Genomic DNA, 18289 nt, shown 5'->3' with positions numbered 1-18289 from the left:
CGCGTGGAGTGGCAGCAGGGCCGTGCAGCCCCGCTCTCTGTGCTCCTTGGAGCCGGCCAGCAGTTACTTGGGGCAGCAGGAGGGCTTGAGAAGCGTTGCCGCGTGGCCGGGCTCGCTGCAGCAGGCTGCAAGAAAGCCAACGCGGCCAAGACGACGACTGTTTATGTAAAAAATTGTGGCATTGAAGACAAAAACAAGGGGTAGAGACCTAGCCCAACGCTAACACAGTGCTGGCAGCGGCTCCACCTCCTCTTCAGGCTCCCACCCCCAGGCTGCACCTCGCGGGCCTGACCCCCAGCAAGCTGTTCACGTTACACCGGGGCGAGCCACCCTGCCCCGCGTCGGGCCCCAAGGACAGGCAGGAGGGCACCAGCTGTCCTGTCCCCAGGGCGGCCACACAGCCTGCGCAGCCACGGCAGCCCAGCAGTTTTATTGCAGAAGGAGCATTAAAAAGCCCTTGACAGAACCAGGAGCCTCTCCCTGGGAGGGAAGCCCCCGGGCACGGCCCCTCCACCTGCTCCCCAGCGCTGCGCGGGCCAGTCCTAGCCCTAGAGAGCTACCGTGCTCTCTTGTGCGGGCGGCCAGAGGACTGCTCTCGCTGCTTGGGAGCGATTTCTAGCACTGGTTTGGCTCCGCTGCCAGCTGAGGTGACGTCCTCAGCAGAGAGGGGCTGGATGATGTGGCCGGCCCGGGTGATGACGCGGGGGGAGGTCAGCTTCTGGAAAGCACGCTGCGTGTTCCACGTGGAGCCCACGGGCGTCCGGATGCTCTGCTCGAACTGCTGGTGCCTCTCAAAGGGGAAGGGCAGCTCGCTGACCTGCGGGGAAACGGCACAGCGGGGGTAGCGCCACCAGCGACCTGGCCCAGCACCCCGGCGCTGCTTTCTTCCCACGCTGACACCGCTTCCAACCGCACCACAGCCAGCTTGCACCATGCACCCAGGCCCCCGTCCTGCCGACCTCCTCGCTCCACGCTCCAGGACAGACGGCCCAGCAGCACTCCAGGAACAGACCTGTAAATTCCCCCCACCACCCTCCCGCCCCATTGCCCTCAGGGTTGTCAGAGCTGGAAATTGAACGGTCCCTTCGGAGGCGGGGATTCAGGAAGTTCAGGGGATGGGCCACATGCCAGGCCAGCCCAGGAGCCAGCGCAGCACCCACCTGATGTGCCGCCGCATGGATGTTGCGCTGCTCGCTCATGATGACGTGGGGCAAGTGCTGGTCCTTCCTGGGAGGTGCTGGGGGGGGCTTGATCAGGAACCTGCCGGGGGCGGACGAAGACGTCAGGCCCTGGAGCTGGGCAGAAGCACGCTGCCGCAGCCCGTGGGCGCTTACCGTCTTATTTTCTTGGAGCTGGGCTTCAGGCCGGTGCCTCCCCACTCGCCCCAGCCCGGCAGCACCAAGTTCACCGCCTGGGGCTTCGCGTCCCGCTCCGCCTTGCTCTTCTCCCGGTGGAAGTCGGCAACTACATCATCCCCGGCAAAGGCCTCGGTGATCACCCCCCGCTGGTCGATGCCACCCTCCTGCGGAGACAGGGGTCAGTGCCCGGCGGCCAGCCGGCTCCTGGCCCAGGAGGACTGGGCCCGTCCCGCTCACCTCCTCCTCCATGACCACGGGTAGGCTGGGGCACTGAATCTCCTGGGGCTTTTCAGACAGCACGGACTGCAGGCTAATCATTTTCTCCTTGGCTGTCGGTTTCTTGGCAGGCCGGGCCCCAGCTCTGCCTTTGTCCTGCTGGTGTGCTCGTTCTTCTGCTCCCACAGCCGCTGGCTTCTCCTGCTCCTCCAAGGGCTCCTTGGAGGCCAGAGCCTCGACGTCCTTCATCGTCTGCACGCGGTCCAGCTGCTCCGACAGCAGGGTCTCCTCCTGGGCCTGGGGAGGCAGCTCGATCCCTGCACTCACCTGCTCCTCGTCACAGATGGGGTGCACGGAGCTGTCCCCCGGAGGGTCAGAAACTGCCTCCGTCTCATCAGTGCCTGCGCACCAAGGCAACAGAGAAGAAAACAGCCACCCCATGAGCAGGGAGGGAAGAAAGCAGGGCAGCTGTAAGAAAACGCAGCCCTCGCGACCCACCGCGCATTTGCCCAGCCCCGCAGCACATCAGACATTGCATAGGGCTGCGAGCTCCTCACCGTGCTGCTCAGGGCTCCCTGCCCGCCGCGCGTGCCGTTTCTGCTCAAAGTCCTGTAGCAGGGCCTCCTCCTCCGACACCTCCTCCTCCTCCGACATCTCCTCCTTGCTCTCCACAGCACCAGGCACTGCAGCGTCTTCAAGACCCTCTCGCACCTCAGGTTCCTTGGCTGGGTCGCTGGGCTTGCCCAGCATCCAGGGATTTGCTCTGCTGGCACCCATAGGGACGGTCACAGACGTGAGGTCCTCCTCAGGCACATCACCTGGCTCCTCCTCGGGCAGCTCCACCCGCACCTTCTGCATCAGCTCCTTGTTCCTGGCCAGCTGCTCCTGCATGGCCTTGCGGGCCTGGGAAAGGGTTGAGACAATTCCAACACAGGCCAGAAACAAGGTGTCCGCTTTCTTTGCCCCACCTCAGCTGTTCTCCCCTTCCCCAAGCTCCGTCTCACCTCCAGGTCGTACTTGGCCATAATGGCCCTGGAGCGGGCCCATTTCCCCTTGTTCTGGTGCTTGAGACTCATCCGCTCCTGAGGCAGAGGAAGAGGAAGCATCACAAAGAGCACCCTGAGCAAGGGCGAGCTCCCAAGGGATGAGGGAGAGGCAAGCGAGCAGCACCTCCATCCGGAGCTGCTCCAGCTCCTCCAGCTTTGCCAAGGCGGCCTCAGGGTCTGACTTCTGCAGCAGCTCAAACTCCTTCAAGGCCTTGCGCCTCTTGCTTTTCTTCAGCACGCGGTGGTACCTGCGGCACGAGGGGGCAGGCAGTGAGACCTCCTGGCGCGAGCACCCAGCCTCCTCTTTAGGAAGGCAGTGCCGTTTCGGGCAGCACAGCTTCCCTGCAACATTTCAGCTGGATGCTCGGCCTTCCTCCGCCCTTCAGCTGTCCCCACGCACCGGGCCCCAGTCCCCCCCCCAGCGCCCCGAGCCCGGCAACGTCAGGGTCTTACTTCTTGCTCTTGATCTTCTTCTCTCGCCGAGCCTTGGCTTCGTAGTAGGACTGCAGGACCCGAGCCTTCTGCAGCTCTGCTCGCCGTCGCTGGGCCTGCCAGGGAGCACAGCGTAAGGGCAAGCGCAAAGGAAGGGGCCAACCCGGCCAGCACAGGGGTATAAAAAAAAAAAAAAAAAAAAGAACCACCCACCTCCTCCAAGCTCATTGCCTGCAGCGAGGCTTTCTCCTGCGGCGTCAGCAGCGGGTCTGTGATGGGCTGCTGCGTTTTGTGGAGCAGTCCGAAGATCTCCTGCTCCAGGGGAGTTCGTGGCTGTCGGTGGGACAGATCGCACAGCAAGACAGGATGAAACACGGAGCAGTGCAGGAGCCAGCACCCACACAGACCTCCCCATCCCTTCCGATGCTCGAGCAGGCCCATGGGAGGGCGCAAGCAAGCAGAAGTCCCAGGCCCCACAACGCCGTGTCCAAATGAACCGAGAGGGAGCTCCGGGCGGAGGAAGCGGTGCCTGTTAAGCTAGGAGCTTGGTGGGATCTGACCTTGCCCTGACCTTGGAAAGCTCTCCAGGGGTGGGAGCCTCTCCTACCAAGCAACACGGCCTGCATGGGAACTCGGATTCAAAGCCCAAAGCATGACCAAGACTTACAGGTGGGCTCTACCTGGCAAACTAATTCCCTCCTCCATCTCCAGAGGTGGCTGAGGCCTGTGAGCAAGCACCTGGCTCAGTGCAGAGACCGGGCACCAGCAGGCTCAACCCACGTGCTGAGCGCTAAAGAGCAGGGAGGAGAAACGCACCCAAGAGGTGACAGTCCCCACCTTCCATGCCGAAACCACTTGCTCCAGGGGGGCAACCGCCACGAGCTCCTGCTTCAGAGGGAAAACCAACTGCTCCGCTCGACGGTTCTGCAGGACCACCGGCTGCCATTTGCCAACGTCTTTGGAGGTCTTGACGTAGGCAGCCTCCCTCACAACCTGCGAATGGGCGCGAGAAGGGAAAAGGGTGAGTAGAGAAGCTGACCTGAAGAACGAGGAAAGCCAGGCAGCATTAGAGAGAAGTAGGCAGCACCCAGGGGCTCAAACCAGCCGCCCCTTACGGCTGGAACTTCTTCCCCCTGCTGCCCGCCACCCGCACAGACCCACGTACCCGCTCCCGCTCCTCCTTGCTGAGGGGCAGCTCCACCGCCTTCTTCTGCTTCACTCTGTTCAGCTCCTTCTTCACGCTGCTCAGGGCGGACTGGGCACGGATGGGCTGCAGGAGCTCAGACAGGTCCAGCTTCTCCCCGGCACCTACGTGAGGTCATCCCGCACATCGACACGGGCACACCGCGACCGAGCTGGGCAGCATTACGAGCTCTGATACCATTTGTTACGGGCTGCGACGCCTTCAGCCCGAAGGGCCAGCACGGCGCCTCCCGGGGGGGGGGTCTCCTCTGCCCGGCCTGGAGAATCCAACCACCTCCCGGGGGCAAAAACCTGGGGAAAGCCCCGAGCCCCCGAGGGGCCCTCACCTTTGCAGCTGACGTTGAACTCGGACACCTGCCCGCTGGCCTCGGAGCGCTCCACCAGCTTCCGCCTGCGGGAAAAGCGAATAAAACAGAGGAAAAGGGGGGAAGAAGCCCCCCGAGCGCTGCCGCCAGCAGCTCCCCGTGCTGCAGCCGAGGCGGAGGGGCCCGGGGCGGCGGGAGGGGGGCACGGCGGGGCTGGGGGCTCACCGCTTCCGCCCGGACAGGGCGCTGACCGCCTCCAGGAGCTGCCGGTGCCGCCGGTCGCCATCCTCCGGGCCCTGCTAAGCGGCGCACGCGGTCGTGAAGGCCGGGACTGCGCGGCCCGGGCCCGGCCCCGGCCCCGGCCCCAATCCCAATCCCAACCCCGGTCCCGGTTCCGCTCCCGGTCCCGGCCAGCGGTCCCGTGCCACCCCGGACGCCGGCGGTGCGGGTCCCGCCGCCGCTCACCTCCTCTTCCTCCTCCTCCTCGCCGCCGCTGCCCGCCGCCTCCACGCCCAGCCACTCCTCCGCCATGGCACCGGAAGCGCGCCCACACGCCGCCGAGCGGCGCCGCTTCCGCCCCTGCCCGACGCCGCCGCCCGCCAAGCTTCCGCCCGGCCCGTGACGTCACGGCTGCCGGGGCAACGGGGCCGTGCCGCGGCCGGGCCGGGGCGGGGAGGAGGGGGCGGGGACTCAGCGCCGAGCGACGCCGCGCCCCGCCAATGGGCGCGCGAGGAGCGGCGCGGGCGGGCCAATGGCGGCCGAGCCCTCTCCCCCGGCGGCGGCGGCGGCGGCGGCGCGGGGCGTGGCGGCCCCTCCCGCGGCGCTGGGGCAGGAGCGGCGCGGCCCGGCCCGCACCGGCACGGGGGTGAGCGCCCCCCTCGCCCCCCCCTCCCCCCTTTCTCCCCCCTCCCGGTGCCGCCCGGCGGGGCCGGTGCTGGCCGCGCCCTGTCCCCCCCCCTCCCCTCCCCGATCCCCGTTCCCCGTTCCCGGCGGGTTGCCATGGCGACCCCGGGGGGGCTGCGGTTGCCACGGCGACCCCCCCCCCGCTGAGCCCCGTGCTCTCCCCCCCCCCCCCCCCCCCGCAGCGCCCAGCCCAGCCCGGCCCAGGCGGGCCCCGAGGATGCCGGGGGCAGCGGAGCGGCGGCGGCGGCGGCGGTCCCCGGCCGAGCGGCGGCAGCAGCGGCAGCCCCAGTGACGGCCCCGCCATGTCGGTGCTGGTGGCGAGGAAGAAGAAGAAGAAGGTGGTGCGGAGATGGGAGAAGCTGCCCGGCAGGAACACCTTCTGCTGCGACGGGCGCATCATGATGGCCCGGCAGAAGGGCATCTTCTACCTGACGCTCTTCCTCATCCTCGGCACCTGCGCCCTCTTCTTCGCCTTCGAGTGAGTCCCCGCGGCGCTTCTCCCTTGCCCTTTGCAAGGGTTTGGGGCGAGGCCGGGCCCTCACGGGGCTCCGTGCCCCCCCCGGGACGCTGGGCCCTTGGTCACAGAGAGGTCCAGGGACCCGTGGCCCGAGCGCCTCGCTGCGTGGAGCCGCCCGGCTCGGGGAGGCGACGCTGCCGGGGAATCAGTGCAGCCAGAGGCACGGAGCCTGCTGGCACGGGGAGAGGGGCAAGTGCTGGTCCCACCGAGCTGGCAGCTGCTGGGCGACACGCTGCGGCGATGCTGGGCCGAAGCGGCCCCTTTTCTGCGCGAGGCCGGGCGCCTGGGGAGGCCCTGCCCGCCCCTTTAGGTCAGATCTGGTCCCGGGTCGGCAGCCTGGGGGGCTGCAGCCGAAATCCCAGATGCTCCCAAAAGAGCAGGAGCTTCCCCGTAACTCTCCCGGCTCCTTGAGTTGCTTGGGGAAGCGAGCTACCAAAAAATGGGAAATCGCAAGGGTTCGGCTAATAGTGCCGGTGGTGTGGGGAGAGGGCAGGGCAGCCCCTTTTTGCCCGGTCTGGAGATGGGTCAGCCTGAACGACAACAAGACTTCCCTCCCTCGGTCTCCGTCAGCATGTTTGTTTTGATCTTGGGGAGGCGAAGTCCTCAGTGGCGTTGGGTAACACAAAAGCTCTTTAAGCCAGGAAGGCAAAAGGAAGAACCTGCTGGCTGGTTAAGCCCTGGTTTTTCCTCCAGGTCTATAAAGCACTCAGCACGTGCGCTGGCCTCCGAGGCGTCTGCCCCAAACCAGGGAAGTTGTCTCTGCTTCCTCTGGTCCAGCATCGCCCTCCTTGCTAGCGGATACTGCTGGCAGCCTCGCAAAGGGCTTTCTGGAATGCCCTGCGGAGGCCTGCCACGTCCCAGCAGAAGCAATGAGGTGCATAACCTCAGGTACAAGACTGGTTTTTCTGCTTAGTCGTTGTGTAGCTTCGCAGGCGGGCGTCATGCAACCGTAACGCAAGGTGTTGGGGTTCCCGAGCTTGAAGAGCCAAAATTATCCCTGACTCAGCCTGAATTCACGGGTAAGAAATGACACTGCTGTTTGTTTGTTTTATTTCACATCCGACAAATGGCACTCGGGCTTCCTGCCTTGCAGGAATGAGTGTTACCACTCCAGAAACGCTCGTCGCCAGGGATAATTGCTCGCGCTCCCTGCGGAGCCTGGCCTCGTGGGACAAGCAGAGCCGCGTCCCGCTCTGCCCTGTTTGCCCTCGCCGCTGACCGCGCAAGCCCCGCTGCGGTTTGTGGGGCAGCGGGAACCAAGCCTGCGTTCCCAGCCCCGGCAGCGTGACGGAGCTGCGTGTCGGGGAGCAGAATCGTCTGCGATTTTGGGTTGTTTGCTGCTGAGTGGTTTTGACCGGGGAGGTGAGGGAAAGGTTGGAGAAATCTGAAATGCTGACTTGATGGTCTCAAGGCGCTGTGTCTTAATGCTTCCTGTCTGAGCGAGGTAGCTTTGTTGTGAAATTGCTTGTGGGTTTTTGAATTTGAGATAGGAATGAAACGCTGTCTTCCAAACCAGAAACACTCCACAAACCGTGCTAAGAAGACAGTCGGCTCGGCTGCTGGAGGCCTGGCTGCCCTTTGTGCCTTCTGCCTGTGTCAGGGTGCTGTTGCGTGAGGGTCTTGGCTTTAATCTTTTCGCTGGGCGTGTTACCCGTTCATTTCAGCTCGTGGCCATTTCTTTGGCGTTTGCGCCGAAATTCCGTTTTCCCCTGTGAAGTTTGTTCCACGAAGGAACAATTTGGGTCGTTAGGATTTGCTTCTGGAGAGCAGCAGACGGGTGGGTGGAGGAGTCCTTTCAATCCTCGTACGCTAACTGCAGGGGTGCCTGTGTTTTCAGTGCCTGTTCCATTCAGCTGAATCACTTGCGCAGTCACACCTTGTCTAAGCAAGGCTCGGGGGTGCCTGAAGCCAGCAAACGCCTCGCCGCGCGACGCGAGCCAGCGACGGCTTGCTCCTCGCCCTCCGGGCTGCGCCGGCCCGGCTCTGGTTACAAACGCCCTCGCCGTAGAGCCGGTGGCGACTGGCATCGCACGTCACGAGATAAGCCGCCGCGCTCCTCGCTGACGGAGTCCTCCCGGCCGCGACATGACAGCCTCTCTGTTTTGGCTGCCGCTGGCGGCTCCGCTGCTGCCGGCTGATCTGCCGCATCTCTGCTCAAACGCTCCGAAGCCAGCTCGGCCCCGTGTGCGGGAACCTGGCTGGTTTTCTTCTCTCCGCCTCGGAGCTGCGGTCTTGGAGTCGCATCCGTGCCTCTGTTGGGGAGCAGAGGAGGCCCCGGGGACGGACCCAGCTGCTGGCGCCGTACCTGGAGGTCGGCTCCTCCCTCCCCGATAAAGCAGAGGCGCTGCGCTGGCTTCTCGGCAAGTGCCCGGCAGCTGCCGAGCGCCCTGCCCAAGGGCACCTCTTGCCACCACCCCGGCAGAAAGCGGCTGCTTCAAGGCTGAGGCTGGTCCCCGGGGCCTGGGTTTAATTGGGTCTGCTCTCTGACCGTAACTGCGTCACGTGGAATCGTATTTAATAGCCCGTTAGCGTCGTTTTACACGTTTATTGGGTGCATAGGCTGCTGTGTGAGGGCGCTCAGCTGTCTCACCGTGCCCGTGGTGTCTGGACACGATGAGAAGCCCTGGTGAAATCGCTGTGGGACGGAGGACGAGGGGCTGGGGTATCCCCTCTCTGGCTGCCGGGGGTTTCTCTTTCCAGTTTGCCAGTGCAGCTGTGGCGGCTCTCCTGAAGTGACAGGCACTCGCTTCTCCAAAGCGGCTGCGAGAGAGCTCCATTTCTTTTGTCTTCAGCTTTTTGACACAAGCGAGACGTTTGTAAATGTTACAGGCAAGATAGTGCCCTCAATGCCAGGCTCCTGGCTGCACGAGGGGGCTGCTGTTTGCTTTTCCAATAACCAAGCACGTGTATCTTTTTTTTTTTTTTTCTCTCTACATCCTTAGCTATGTAGAGGTTGAATTTTGTTTGTTTTCTGATAAATCGGAAAACCTAGGCTGACCCTTTGTGCGACTTCTCCTTCTGATTAATTTTCTTTCCTAAACCCCAAAGCTTGTGCACTAATAGGGAGTGCTCGTGAGATGGCTTCTGTCTCTGCGTAGGTCCATTTCGGACGTCGTCAAAAGCTGCACAGAACTGAGCGGTGCTTCTTCTTATTTCTTCTCTTGGTAGAGTCGAGCTTGTTGGCACCCAGAGCTGGTTCTGTGCACAGTGGCTGCTCCCCTGCTTTTGGGCTGTCTGCCCTTTCTCTTGCACTGTACAGGAGGCGTCTTTGCTCTCCCTGCCGCGTCCGTGCAGCTCCGGGTTCCTCCAGCTCAGAAACACGCGGTGCGCTCGGGCTGGGTCCGTCGCGAGCGTTTTCCACGTCGCTGCCGATCGATGGGGACGGACCCTGCCCACAGCTCCGGCTGAGCCCGAGCGTAGCTCGGGGAAGGGCCCCGAGCCTGCGGCACTGCAGTGCAGCCGTTACTCAGGTTTTCGGAGGATGGGGTTTCCACGCTGACAGTCAGCACGTCAGCTCCTGGAAGTCTTCCCGGGGCTGGGAGCTGCAGGTGACTCTGAGCGCTCTGGCGAGGGTTGGATGGTTGGTAAGGGTATTCCTTTGCTTCGACAGTGTTCAGGGTGAGCACGTGGTGCGGGTGTGCGTTGGTTCGTGAGAGTTAAACGGGTGATTTGCAAGTGAGGTATAAATGAACGTCACGCCAGAGCTTGTGCTGAGCCCTGGAGGGACCCAGAGTGGGATGCCCGGCCTGGTGGTCCCGGCCGAGTCCTGTGCCGCTCAGCGCTCGCGCGTTCATTTTCCCCTTCCTGGACTTCGCTTAACGTGCTGGGTACAGCAGAGCTTCCAGTGGCCTCAGAAGCTTCAGCAGAGCAGTCCGTGCTCCTTGCGCTCGCTGCACCTCCGTCTGTTGCTTCTTGCTGCTCCCCCCTTCCCCGTTGTAATGATCCCTTTGTCTGAGCCTCCCCCCTCCCCCCGTCGTGCATTGTGATAGTGCTGTTGTCTGATATTAGACGGCAAAATGCTCGAGAGCACAGATATCGCCCTGGGAGGGGAGGAGGAGCAACATCCTCACATCCCAACAGTGTGTCTCTGTTGGTGCTCAGCTTCCCCAAACAATGGATCTTTAAAATATCAGTTCCTTAGCAGTGTAAATGAATTACTGCGCTTAATCACTCTGCAGACGAGGCACAGAACGAAGACTCCACGGCACTCCGGGTACCTGAGATTGCTTCTCTTTCCTCCTGAGCCGGGGGCCTGGCCTGCCCCGTGCCTGTGCCGCAGTGGAAGAGCCGAAGAGAGGCTGGAGAATGCCGTCTCCCTTGCCACAGCGGAGAGGACAATCGTGCGCTCGTCTTCTGTCTCCTAAAACTGCAGGCTTCTTCCCCTTCCCGCACCACACTCCGCAGTGCAGTAGCATCAGCCCGGAGGCTCCTCTCGCTGTGCCTGGGGGCGCGTGTGCCTCCCCAGAGGGCTGGTTTCTCTGCAAAGATGCCCAGGGAGCGGGGCACGTCCCACGCTGGCGCTCGTCTGCAGGCCATGCAGGGGCTGATCCCGTTTGTTCTCAGGCGCTGCTGCGTAAAGCTCTCGGGTCTGTGCCTGGCCGAGCACACCCAGAGCGGATCACATGCTTTAAGGTAATAAATCTCTTTGCTGGTGGCACGCTGAAGAAACTTATGAAGGTGTCAGCGTGTATCTGAGGCTGGGAGCCCTGGCATGGTTCCAGCTCAGCTTTAACGCAGTTCACGAATCCTTTTTCTAAGCCTGTAATACAGTGGTTATAAAAGCCGGCATGTCAGCTGAACAAGGGTCAAGTTGCAGCCCTTGGAGGCAGACCGTGCACAACTTTTGCGGGAATAAACCATATTCCTTCCCAAAACGGGATCCAAGGTTGCTGTTTAATCGCTGACCGACTTGCAGCTCGCTAGCTAGACTTTGTCCTTACAGAGGGAAGGCAAAGTTATCTCGGGCTGCGTTAAGGCGGTAAGCCCAGCCCTCTGACTGTTCAGCCTGGCTTTGCAAAAGGAGGGAGCGCTTTGCACGTGGACGGCTCCAAGGGTTGTGTTGTTCTGAGTAACTGCGGGGTTTGTAGTGTCTAAAATTAACCACGTTGGTTTGGGGGACGGGCCCTGTGCATCGCAGCGGCCGAAGTATACCGTAGTGTATGGCCCGGGGCGTGCGCGTGTGTGGTCTCTCTACTTCGCTGCACACAGAGGATAGTTGCTGGAGTCGAGCAACAGCAAATTAAAGTCCGGTGAGCCGTCCTGCAGTGGGTGGTGAGTACGCAGAATTTGTTGCTGCAAAGGAAGCAGTTGGAGCTAGAAACTTCAGAGAAGCTGTGGGTGTGAAGGCTATCCAGAATTAAACAGTTAATGCCATGGATGTTGTAGAAATCCCCCTGTTTAGGATGAGAAGTCCACTGCGGAGGGTAATCCTGTGTCGTTCACCAGAGCAGCCTTATGCTTTCCTTGAGAACAGCAGTGGATGGGAGCAAGGGTCTGGGCTGGGTCCGTCTCTGCGGACTCAGAGGCATCAGGAGGAAGCTGAAGAAATGAGATGTGCGAGGAGAGGTGAAACTCCTGAGTGTGGGGGGGTTCAGGCGGGGTTAAACCAGAGGAAAGCTGTGTAAGACCGTCACCCCATCATAAGCAGGGTTTTCTAAAGAAACCGAGGTAAAAATTTGTTTTTTATTGGCCTGATGCCGCTCTAAACCATGACTTCTGTACGGGCCTTCTGCGTGGCCTGTGCTGAAGTGCCCATGGAGACATTTATGGGTGCCCAGGAGTATCATGGGGCATACTGAGATTGTTCTCCTTTGTCTCTGTGTACCACCTCAATCAACAGGATTATCAACGTGAATTTCTCCTCGGGCCCTTCTGTGTTTATAAACTAAACAATCTTCAGGCTGAGCGTCCTCTCAAGCTGATGTTGTCTTGAGGCAGGCGTGGGAAGAGACTTCCCGCTTCATCTGGGGCTTTTGAGCCCTGTGCCTCAGAAAAGCCGAAGGAAGCCTGACGTTTTGTGGCACACGCACGTTGCACTTGTACGTGACCATTGCTGAGAAGCACAGGGTGCGGTTAATCCTTGGCAGGTACTTTCTGTGGCACTGGATGCTGCCCGTTGAGGGGGCAGCCAGAGATTCCCACCGCTCCGGCCCATGCCCTCTGGCTCTGGTGGTGGGTTCTGACAAGGCTTTGGTGCTTCTCCTTTAGCTACGTCCTTGGCAGCTGCTGCCGTGGATGTCTTCTAGGCAAGATCCCTCTAGCTGGCTGGCTGTGTTTCTGTTGTCACCTGTGACTCTGAGCAAGACAGGAGCTGGAAACAAAATGAAATGCTGGAACACATACCATGTTCTGGCTGGTTCAAACCGTGGTACTTCTCTGGTCTTAGCTGGCTGCCAGAGTTGCCCCAGCGATGCTGCCCTGTGGTGGTGGGATCAGAAGGAAGTGTTGAGCAGCCTGTCTTCTGCAGGTGTCACGGGGCTCAGAAGAGTCTGCGCTCTGATGTCTTGCCAGGATTTTAGACCCTGGCCCAGGCAGGCCTTGCTGAGGTCTGGTTCATTGCCTCCTGACGTTCCTTTACAGGTGTCGGTACCTGGCAGTCCAGCTCTCTCCAGCCATCCCCGTGTTTGCAGCAGTTCTCTTCCTGTTTGCCATGGCCACGCTCCTGCGGACGAGCTTCAGTGATCCCGGGGTGATCCCGAGAGCCCTGCCCGATGAGGCGGCCTTCATTGAGATGGAGATTGGTGAGTGCTGCAGCTGGACGGGTGGTGGCTGGAAAAGCCTTGGTGTTTTTGGTATAGTCTAGATTCTCTGCAGAGCCTTTTTGTCCCTGTTGGGGGGCACGACCTCCAAAAGTGGGAATGGCCCCAGACTGAGCATCTTACTGCCTACTGGCTAATTCTGCTTGGCTGAGTCTCAGCTCGTACAATGTTCCTTTCCGGGAACCTTTTCATGCAGTTTTCTCTCTTGTAGCTGTGTACATACAAGCTCAGTCTGCTCTTGGTAAGGGGTGCAGGAAGCTTGACGCAGGCCCTTTGGTCCAGCAAGGAGAGAGGATGTTTGGTGGATCCAGGTCTGCTTGTTGTTTTGGTGGTTTTTTTTCCTCCCCTTACGCTCCTGAAAGCTCTGGCACCTCATTTCCAAGTTCCAAGCTGCCAAGTTGGCTCTGGAGTGTGTGAGCAGAGGTGTAGCCACTGGCTCTAGACCCAGCAGGCTCTGATCCATCTGGTAGAAAAAGCAAGGAGGAGAGTTGTAGCTCTCGTCCCGTTGTGTCGTAGCAGCAGGTCTGATCTCTGCTTGGTTCCCTCTCTCAGAGGCCACAAATGGGACCGTGCCGCAGGGTCAGCGCCCGCCCCCGCGGATTAAGAACTTCCAGATCAACAACCAGATAGTAAAGCTGAAGTATTGCTACACATGTAAGATCTTCCGTCCGCCCCGTGCCTCTCACTGCAGCATCTGTGACAACTGTGTGGGTGAGTAGAAAGGGCTGGGGCTGTTCCTGCAGCTGGGTGCTAGGTGAGAGCCTTTGGAGGAGAGCAAGCGAAGAGCTGCAGCAGGTCTCGCTCCGTATCCTGCCTCGTACTGCGCATGCTTCCAGCAGCGATGGAGGAAGTCCAGAGTGGTGTGGTCTGAACAGATGGGGACGGCCTGCCTCATCTTAAGCCCAAGGAGCTTGAGATTTGCTCAGAACCTGAAGCCAGATGGTTCGTCTTTGCCAGCATCTCTTTGGCAATAGCTGCTCTAATATAAGTCTAAATTATCCGTGTAAATGCAGAGTCCACTTCTGAGTTTCACTGAACTGCTGGCCTTGCTGGGCTAGAGGATTCCAGTGGAGAGCTGCAGCTTCTGTGAAAGCAGCTCCTTGCACCATCTTGGAGGCTATGCTGTTTCACCAAGTGCCCCTTTTTTGTCCAGCCCCCCCCCACCATAGCAGCTCTTTTAGCCCTTGTATGTGCCATAATTAGCTCATATTCAGCATCCCTTCTTGAGGAAGGAATCCCATTCTTCTGGATCCCTCGCCTTCAGTACAGGTTCCCAGCCCTTTGAGCACTTACGCAGTCTCTTGAACCTTCTAATGATCCCGATAGGAGTAAAGCAGCATGCGGGTTAGATGAGAACTGCTGAACTCCCAGACCTTCAGCCAACCTGTGTGCAGCTTTAATAGAAGCTATTATACCTCAGGTCTGTGGGAGAGAAGACACGCGTGGGTTGAAGCTCTTAAACTCTACCTTAATGCGCCGACTGACTCAATAGAAGAGTTTTGCACTCTCTTACCTGGCTTCCACCGCCCCTTAGACCTGAGCTAGCGGAGGGGTAGACTCAGTGGCCCAGGGGGTCCTTGTCAGCCTTGTACATTTCTGAGTTCAGGGCCTTGGAATAAGCACCTAGAAGCAGGCAGGACTGTGCTAGAGCAGTGCTGATCTCCATCTTCACTTTCACAGAGCGCTTCGACCATCACTGTCCCTGGGTGGGCAACTGCGTGGGGAAGAGGAACTACCGCTATTTCTACCTCTTCATCCTCTCGCTCTCACTCCTCACCATCTACATATTCACCTTCAACATAGTCTACGTAGCACTAAGTGAGTCTGGCTGTGGGGAGGTGGGTGGCTGGGCTGGCCGAGGGTGAGGGGGAATGCGGATGGTGTTCCCGACCCAGAGCTGATGGAATGGGAAAGGGAAATGAACTTGATGCAGTCTCCCAGAGACCAAATGCCTCTTTCTTTGTGTTGCCAGAATCTCTGAAGATTGGGTTTCTGAACACGTTGAAGGAAACCCCAGGGACATATCCTTCCCCAGTGCCAGAAGGGTTGGCTTCTAAGTTGGTGGGGGAATGCAAGCTGCATTATGGGGGGAATGAAGTCTTGATGCTTAGGCTTTGCTGAGTTTTCCAGGGCATCACCCCCCTGCCTCCTTGATTACAAGACAAAGAGCAATTTTTGTGATTTTTGGAAGGGGGGTGAAACAGAAAACGGTCTAGGTGAAGAAGAGGCAGGGCTGAATGTAGTGACTCAGCTCGGGTGTGACTGTTTGACTGTTTGCCTGGTCCCCAGTCCTTAACTGCTCTCACTGTACTGGAGGTGCTCATCTGTTTCTTCACCCTGTGGTCGGTGGTGGGGTTAACTGGGTTCCACACCTTCCTGGTGGCACTGAATCAGACAACCAACGAAGACGTAAGTACAGTCTCTTTGTTCCCCTGAGCCACCCCTGTTCCTCTTCGCTTCCTCTGTTTGCCACAGCTGCATCCACCTTGCTGACGTGACCTGCTCGTGCTGAGGCTGGTGGAGCAGACCTGAGCTTGTGCCCTGTCCGTTGCAGATCAAGGGTTCCTGGACTGGGAAAAACCGTGTGCAGAATCCCTACAGCCATGGCAACATAGTGAAGAACTGCTGTGAGGTGCTCTGCGGACCTCTGCCCCCCAGGTACGCTCTTGAGGAGCTGCCCTGCCATTCTTGCCCCGTCCCCCCGAGCCTGGGGTCCCATGGAGCTTTCCTTGCTTGGGTGCAAGACCTGGCTGCCTTTCTGCCAGCGCTGTGTGTGTGGAGGGCTTCTGGAGGTCTCTTGGGACAGAGCCAGATCCTCTGGGGAGGAAGGTCTTTGGTTGCCTTCCTTGCGTATTTCCAGTGATTCACGTGTGTGATGCGGTCCCTAACACCGTGTGTTTTTGGGAAGCAGTGGAGGAGTGACTTCCCTTCCCTGGGACAGTGTATGTAGAGGAAGCTCAGGGTGCTTGTTTCGGTGGGCTCCCACCCTCTGAACTGGGCTGCTGTCTGGGGGGCTTGGTTTTCCCAGGAGGAATGTAGGCACTCCTAAGATTAACTAGGAGTTAACTAGGATTGGGCGGAGCACAGCCTGTTTTTGGAGGGGGGAACGCCTTCCCTTGACTTTTGTCTTCCGCCAGCATTTTTCCTGCTAGAAAGAAGCTGGTGCAGAAGAGGTGCGGGTCTCTGACAGTGGGATTTTGTTCTTTCAGCGTCTTGGACAGACGGGGCATCTTGCAGCAGGAGGAGAGCACAGCTCAGGAGGAGACATGCACACGGGGGTCCAGCGCTCAAGAGCCCACTGCTGCTCAGGGCCCTGGTGGGCAGGAAGAGGAGAGCAGCGCTCAGCAGAAGGACGGCAGCCTTCCTCACCCGAGTGCCGTGAGTGATCCCCTCTGGATGGGGTGCAAGCGGGCTGCTGCTTTGTCTTTGAAACTAGCTACGCTTTGAGGGCAGGGTTGAACCCGAGACCCGTGGTGGTCCTCTCCTTCCTAAATTGTTCTGTGAACACGGTGCGAAGGGGCTGGGCCCGCTCCTGCTGGAGTGCGAGCTGCCTGTTTCTCTAGCACAAACAGACCAGAGTACTGCTGGAGCAGTCCAGTGCCCCAGATTTTCACGAAGCTGATGTGCTGCCTGCTTGGTGAGGCCCCTGCAGGCCTTGTTTCCCGTTTTCCCAAGCAGAGCTGAGAGCTCTGCTCCTGGGGCTGGAGGCAGGGGCTGCAGGGTAGCTGGGCCACGTCTCTGTGCACAAACAGATACTCTGTGTGTTCGTGCCAAGTCATTGCTGTCTTCTCTTCTCCAGGTCCCTGTGCCGTCCCTGAGCAATGCTGAGATGCCAGAGGAAAAGCAGCTAACGACTGGGGAGCTCCCGGTCCCATCCCAGGACGCTGGGCAAGCAGAGCACTAGCCTCTGCTTGAAAGGGAGAACTTTCTTGTTTTGTCTAATCAAAGCTGGAAGTGATTGAGGAGAGGAGGAGATGGGCTGGATGGCAGGCAAATGATTCCTCATGGCCGTTTTGCTTTAGTCATTATTCATCTCAATGCGCAGGTGGTGTGGGCTGGCGCTGGCCATGCATGGTGGCAAAGGATAACGAGCACGAGCAGCCCACCGTGATCACTGAGGGACGCTCACCACCACCGGGGCTGGTCTCCCTGCAGGCCGAGGCAGGACCTCTTGCTCTGCAGGTTGTCCTCAACGCTAAATACTGGCTTGGTGGCCTGAGCTGTCCCTCCGTCTGGCCCTGACTGACCTGATGACTTGTGGTCAAGCAGCTCAGAAACGATGTTAGGGTCGGCCTGCTCCCTGCTGCTGAGGAATCCTGATGGGAAGGAGAAAGTGATTAATGGCAGTAACGTCCTCTCTCCCCTCCTCCCTCCTTCCTCTAATCTGTGGCATTGTTTTATTGGTTAACGTGGCAGGGGTTGTCAGGAGACATTTTGGTGCCAAAAGGGCCGAAAAAACTGGGAAGGTATTCTGCTGGCGGTGTTTCTTAAAGTAGCTTCCTTCCTTTGCTCCCTCTTTTCACGCGACTCTGCAGGTGTGAGCGCAGTCGTGGCGTGGGCCCTCCCTCGCGTCCTTCCCTGCAGCTCACGTGTACGGGGCTGGGGGAAGGAGCGGGGCAGCCCCGTCTTCCTGCTGCTCGGCTCTGCCCCGTGCCTGCCACAGCGTGGCCGTGCGCAGGGTGTGCCAAGCTGCAGGGGAGGACCTGCCTGCGTTGCTGCCTCCCAGGCTTGTGCCAGGGCTGGACGTGCTCCTGGGTGCCTGCGCCGAGCACAGGCTCTCCCGCCCTGCCCCGCTGGGCTGTGGCACGCCGCTCGGCCGCTGCTCTGCGCAACCTCGGCCCCGATTCTGTGTCGTGTTGTCGTGTCCCGTGCCCCCTCCCCGCCCCTTGCCCTGCATTTCTCAGCCATCCTTGGCTGGCTTTCAGAGCCTTGAATCTCCCCCGGGCTTTGCCGGCCGTCTTGGCTGCGTGGTGTCCTCCCCAGCAGAGGAGGGAGGAGAGGCCGAGCGGTGGTGGAAACCCCTGTGCCGTGGGCTCCTCGTCCACTGCAGCGCTCCCTCCGCGGGGTCTGCCGATGGCCGCTGCGGGCCCCCGCAGAGGCTGGAGATGGAGGGGAGGCCGCGATGTGCCCTGGCAGCTCTCCATCCCCTGCCGGGTGTGCTCGGTGCTGCTGCCTCCCGTGGACATGCAGCAAATGGACGGTGGGTGGAGATGTCGCAGGAGGGCCCTGCAGGGGCGGCCCAGCTTGCTTCTCCGCCTGGCAGCGTGTTCCTCCTTCCGTGCCCTCCCGCATCGTGCTGCTTTCAGTACCGTGGCCTGGAACAGGGCCGGGGGAGCCTGGTCCCTGCAGCTGCTCGAGCTGCTCCTTGCCAGCGCCTGAACGAGCTCTGGGTCCCACCACGCGGGGCTGGAGCCGCTGACGCCCTACGGCCAGACCGGCTCCGGTGCCCTCGCCGGCCCTGTGCACAGCCCGCGGCAGCGAGAGCTGCCCCTCCTCTCCCGCCTGCCCCAACGCGCTACTGACCAAATCTCAAACTCGTTGCGAAAAAAGT

At 60.4% G+C, this 18289-nt stretch overlaps 2 protein-coding genes across 4 annotated transcripts; one reads left to right on the top strand and one right to left on the bottom strand.

The window, feature by feature from the left end:
• Positions 1-376: 376 nt before the first annotated feature.
• On the bottom strand, positions 377-5153 carry UTP14A (UTP14A small subunit processome component). Of its 3 annotated transcripts, none has more exons than XM_083797548.1 (14): positions 5026-5153; positions 4786-4856; positions 4582-4646; positions 4218-4360; positions 3890-4045; positions 3266-3385; positions 3074-3168; positions 2745-2868; positions 2579-2656; positions 2132-2477; positions 1596-1975; positions 1335-1522; positions 1161-1260; positions 377-817 (listed from the first exon to the last, which is right to left on the bottom strand). In XM_083797548.1, exons 1-14 carry the CDS (start codon positions 5089-5091, stop codon positions 557-559), a joined length of 2193 nt encoding a protein of 730 aa, XP_083653674.1. In that variant the 5' UTR covers positions 5092-5153; the 3' UTR covers positions 377-556. The 3 variants fall into 3 exon arrangements, with proteins under 3 accessions (XP_083653674.1, XP_083653673.1, XP_083653675.1); XM_083797547.1 differs by having other exon boundaries at positions 4786-4859; positions 5026-5109; XM_083797549.1 differs by having other exon boundaries at positions 4786-4858; positions 5040-5107.
• Positions 5154-5325: 172 nt separating this feature from the next.
• Positions 5326-17207, top strand: ZDHHC9 (zDHHC palmitoyltransferase 9). Its single transcript, XM_083796754.1, has 10 exons — positions 5326-5425; positions 5646-5941; positions 12560-12720; positions 13291-13449; positions 14419-14556; positions 14711-14759; positions 15045-15147; positions 15293-15396; positions 15948-16116; positions 16538-17207. The coding sequence occupies exons 2-10, from the start codon at positions 5766-5768 to the stop codon at positions 16640-16642; spliced, it is 1164 nt and encodes a 387-aa protein (XP_083652880.1). The 5' UTR covers positions 5326-5425; positions 5646-5765; the 3' UTR covers positions 16643-17207.
• Positions 17208-18289: the final 1082 nt, after the last annotated feature.

The sequence above is a fragment of the Anser anser genome (genome assembly GCF_964211835.1).
Source record: "Anser anser genome assembly, chromosome: 13".
NCBI classification, from domain to species: Eukaryota; Metazoa; Chordata; class Aves; order Anseriformes; family Anatidae; genus Anser; species Anser anser.
This window is presented reverse-complemented; position numbering and strand designations above follow the sequence as displayed.

Bases quoted from the DNA above. Each gene is read 5' to 3' on its own strand.
- UTP14A (XM_083797547.1), bottom strand. From the start codon at position 5,091: ATGGCGGAGGAGTGGCTGGGCGTGGAGGCGGCGGGCAGCGGCGGCGAG. The intron at 4,647-4,785 runs GTGAGCCCCCAG...CTTTTCCCGCAG, and splicing joins GCCCTGTCCGGGCGGAAGCG to GCGGAAGCTGGTGGAGCGCT. The intron at 3,169-3,265 runs GTGGGTGGTTCT...GCTCCCTGGCAG, and splicing joins AGGCAATGAGCTTGGAGGAG to GCCCAGCGACGGCGAGCAGA.
- ZDHHC9 (XM_083796754.1), top strand. From the start codon at position 5,766: ATGTCGGTGCTGGTGGCGAGGAAGAAGAAGAAGAAGGTGGTGCGGAGA. The intron at 5,942-12,559 runs GTGAGTCCCCGC...GTTCCTTTACAG, and splicing joins GCCCTCTTCTTCGCCTTCGA to GTGTCGGTACCTGGCAGTCC. The intron at 13,450-14,418 runs GTGAGTAGAAAG...TCACTTTCACAG, and splicing joins CATCTGTGACAACTGTGTGG to AGCGCTTCGACCATCACTGT.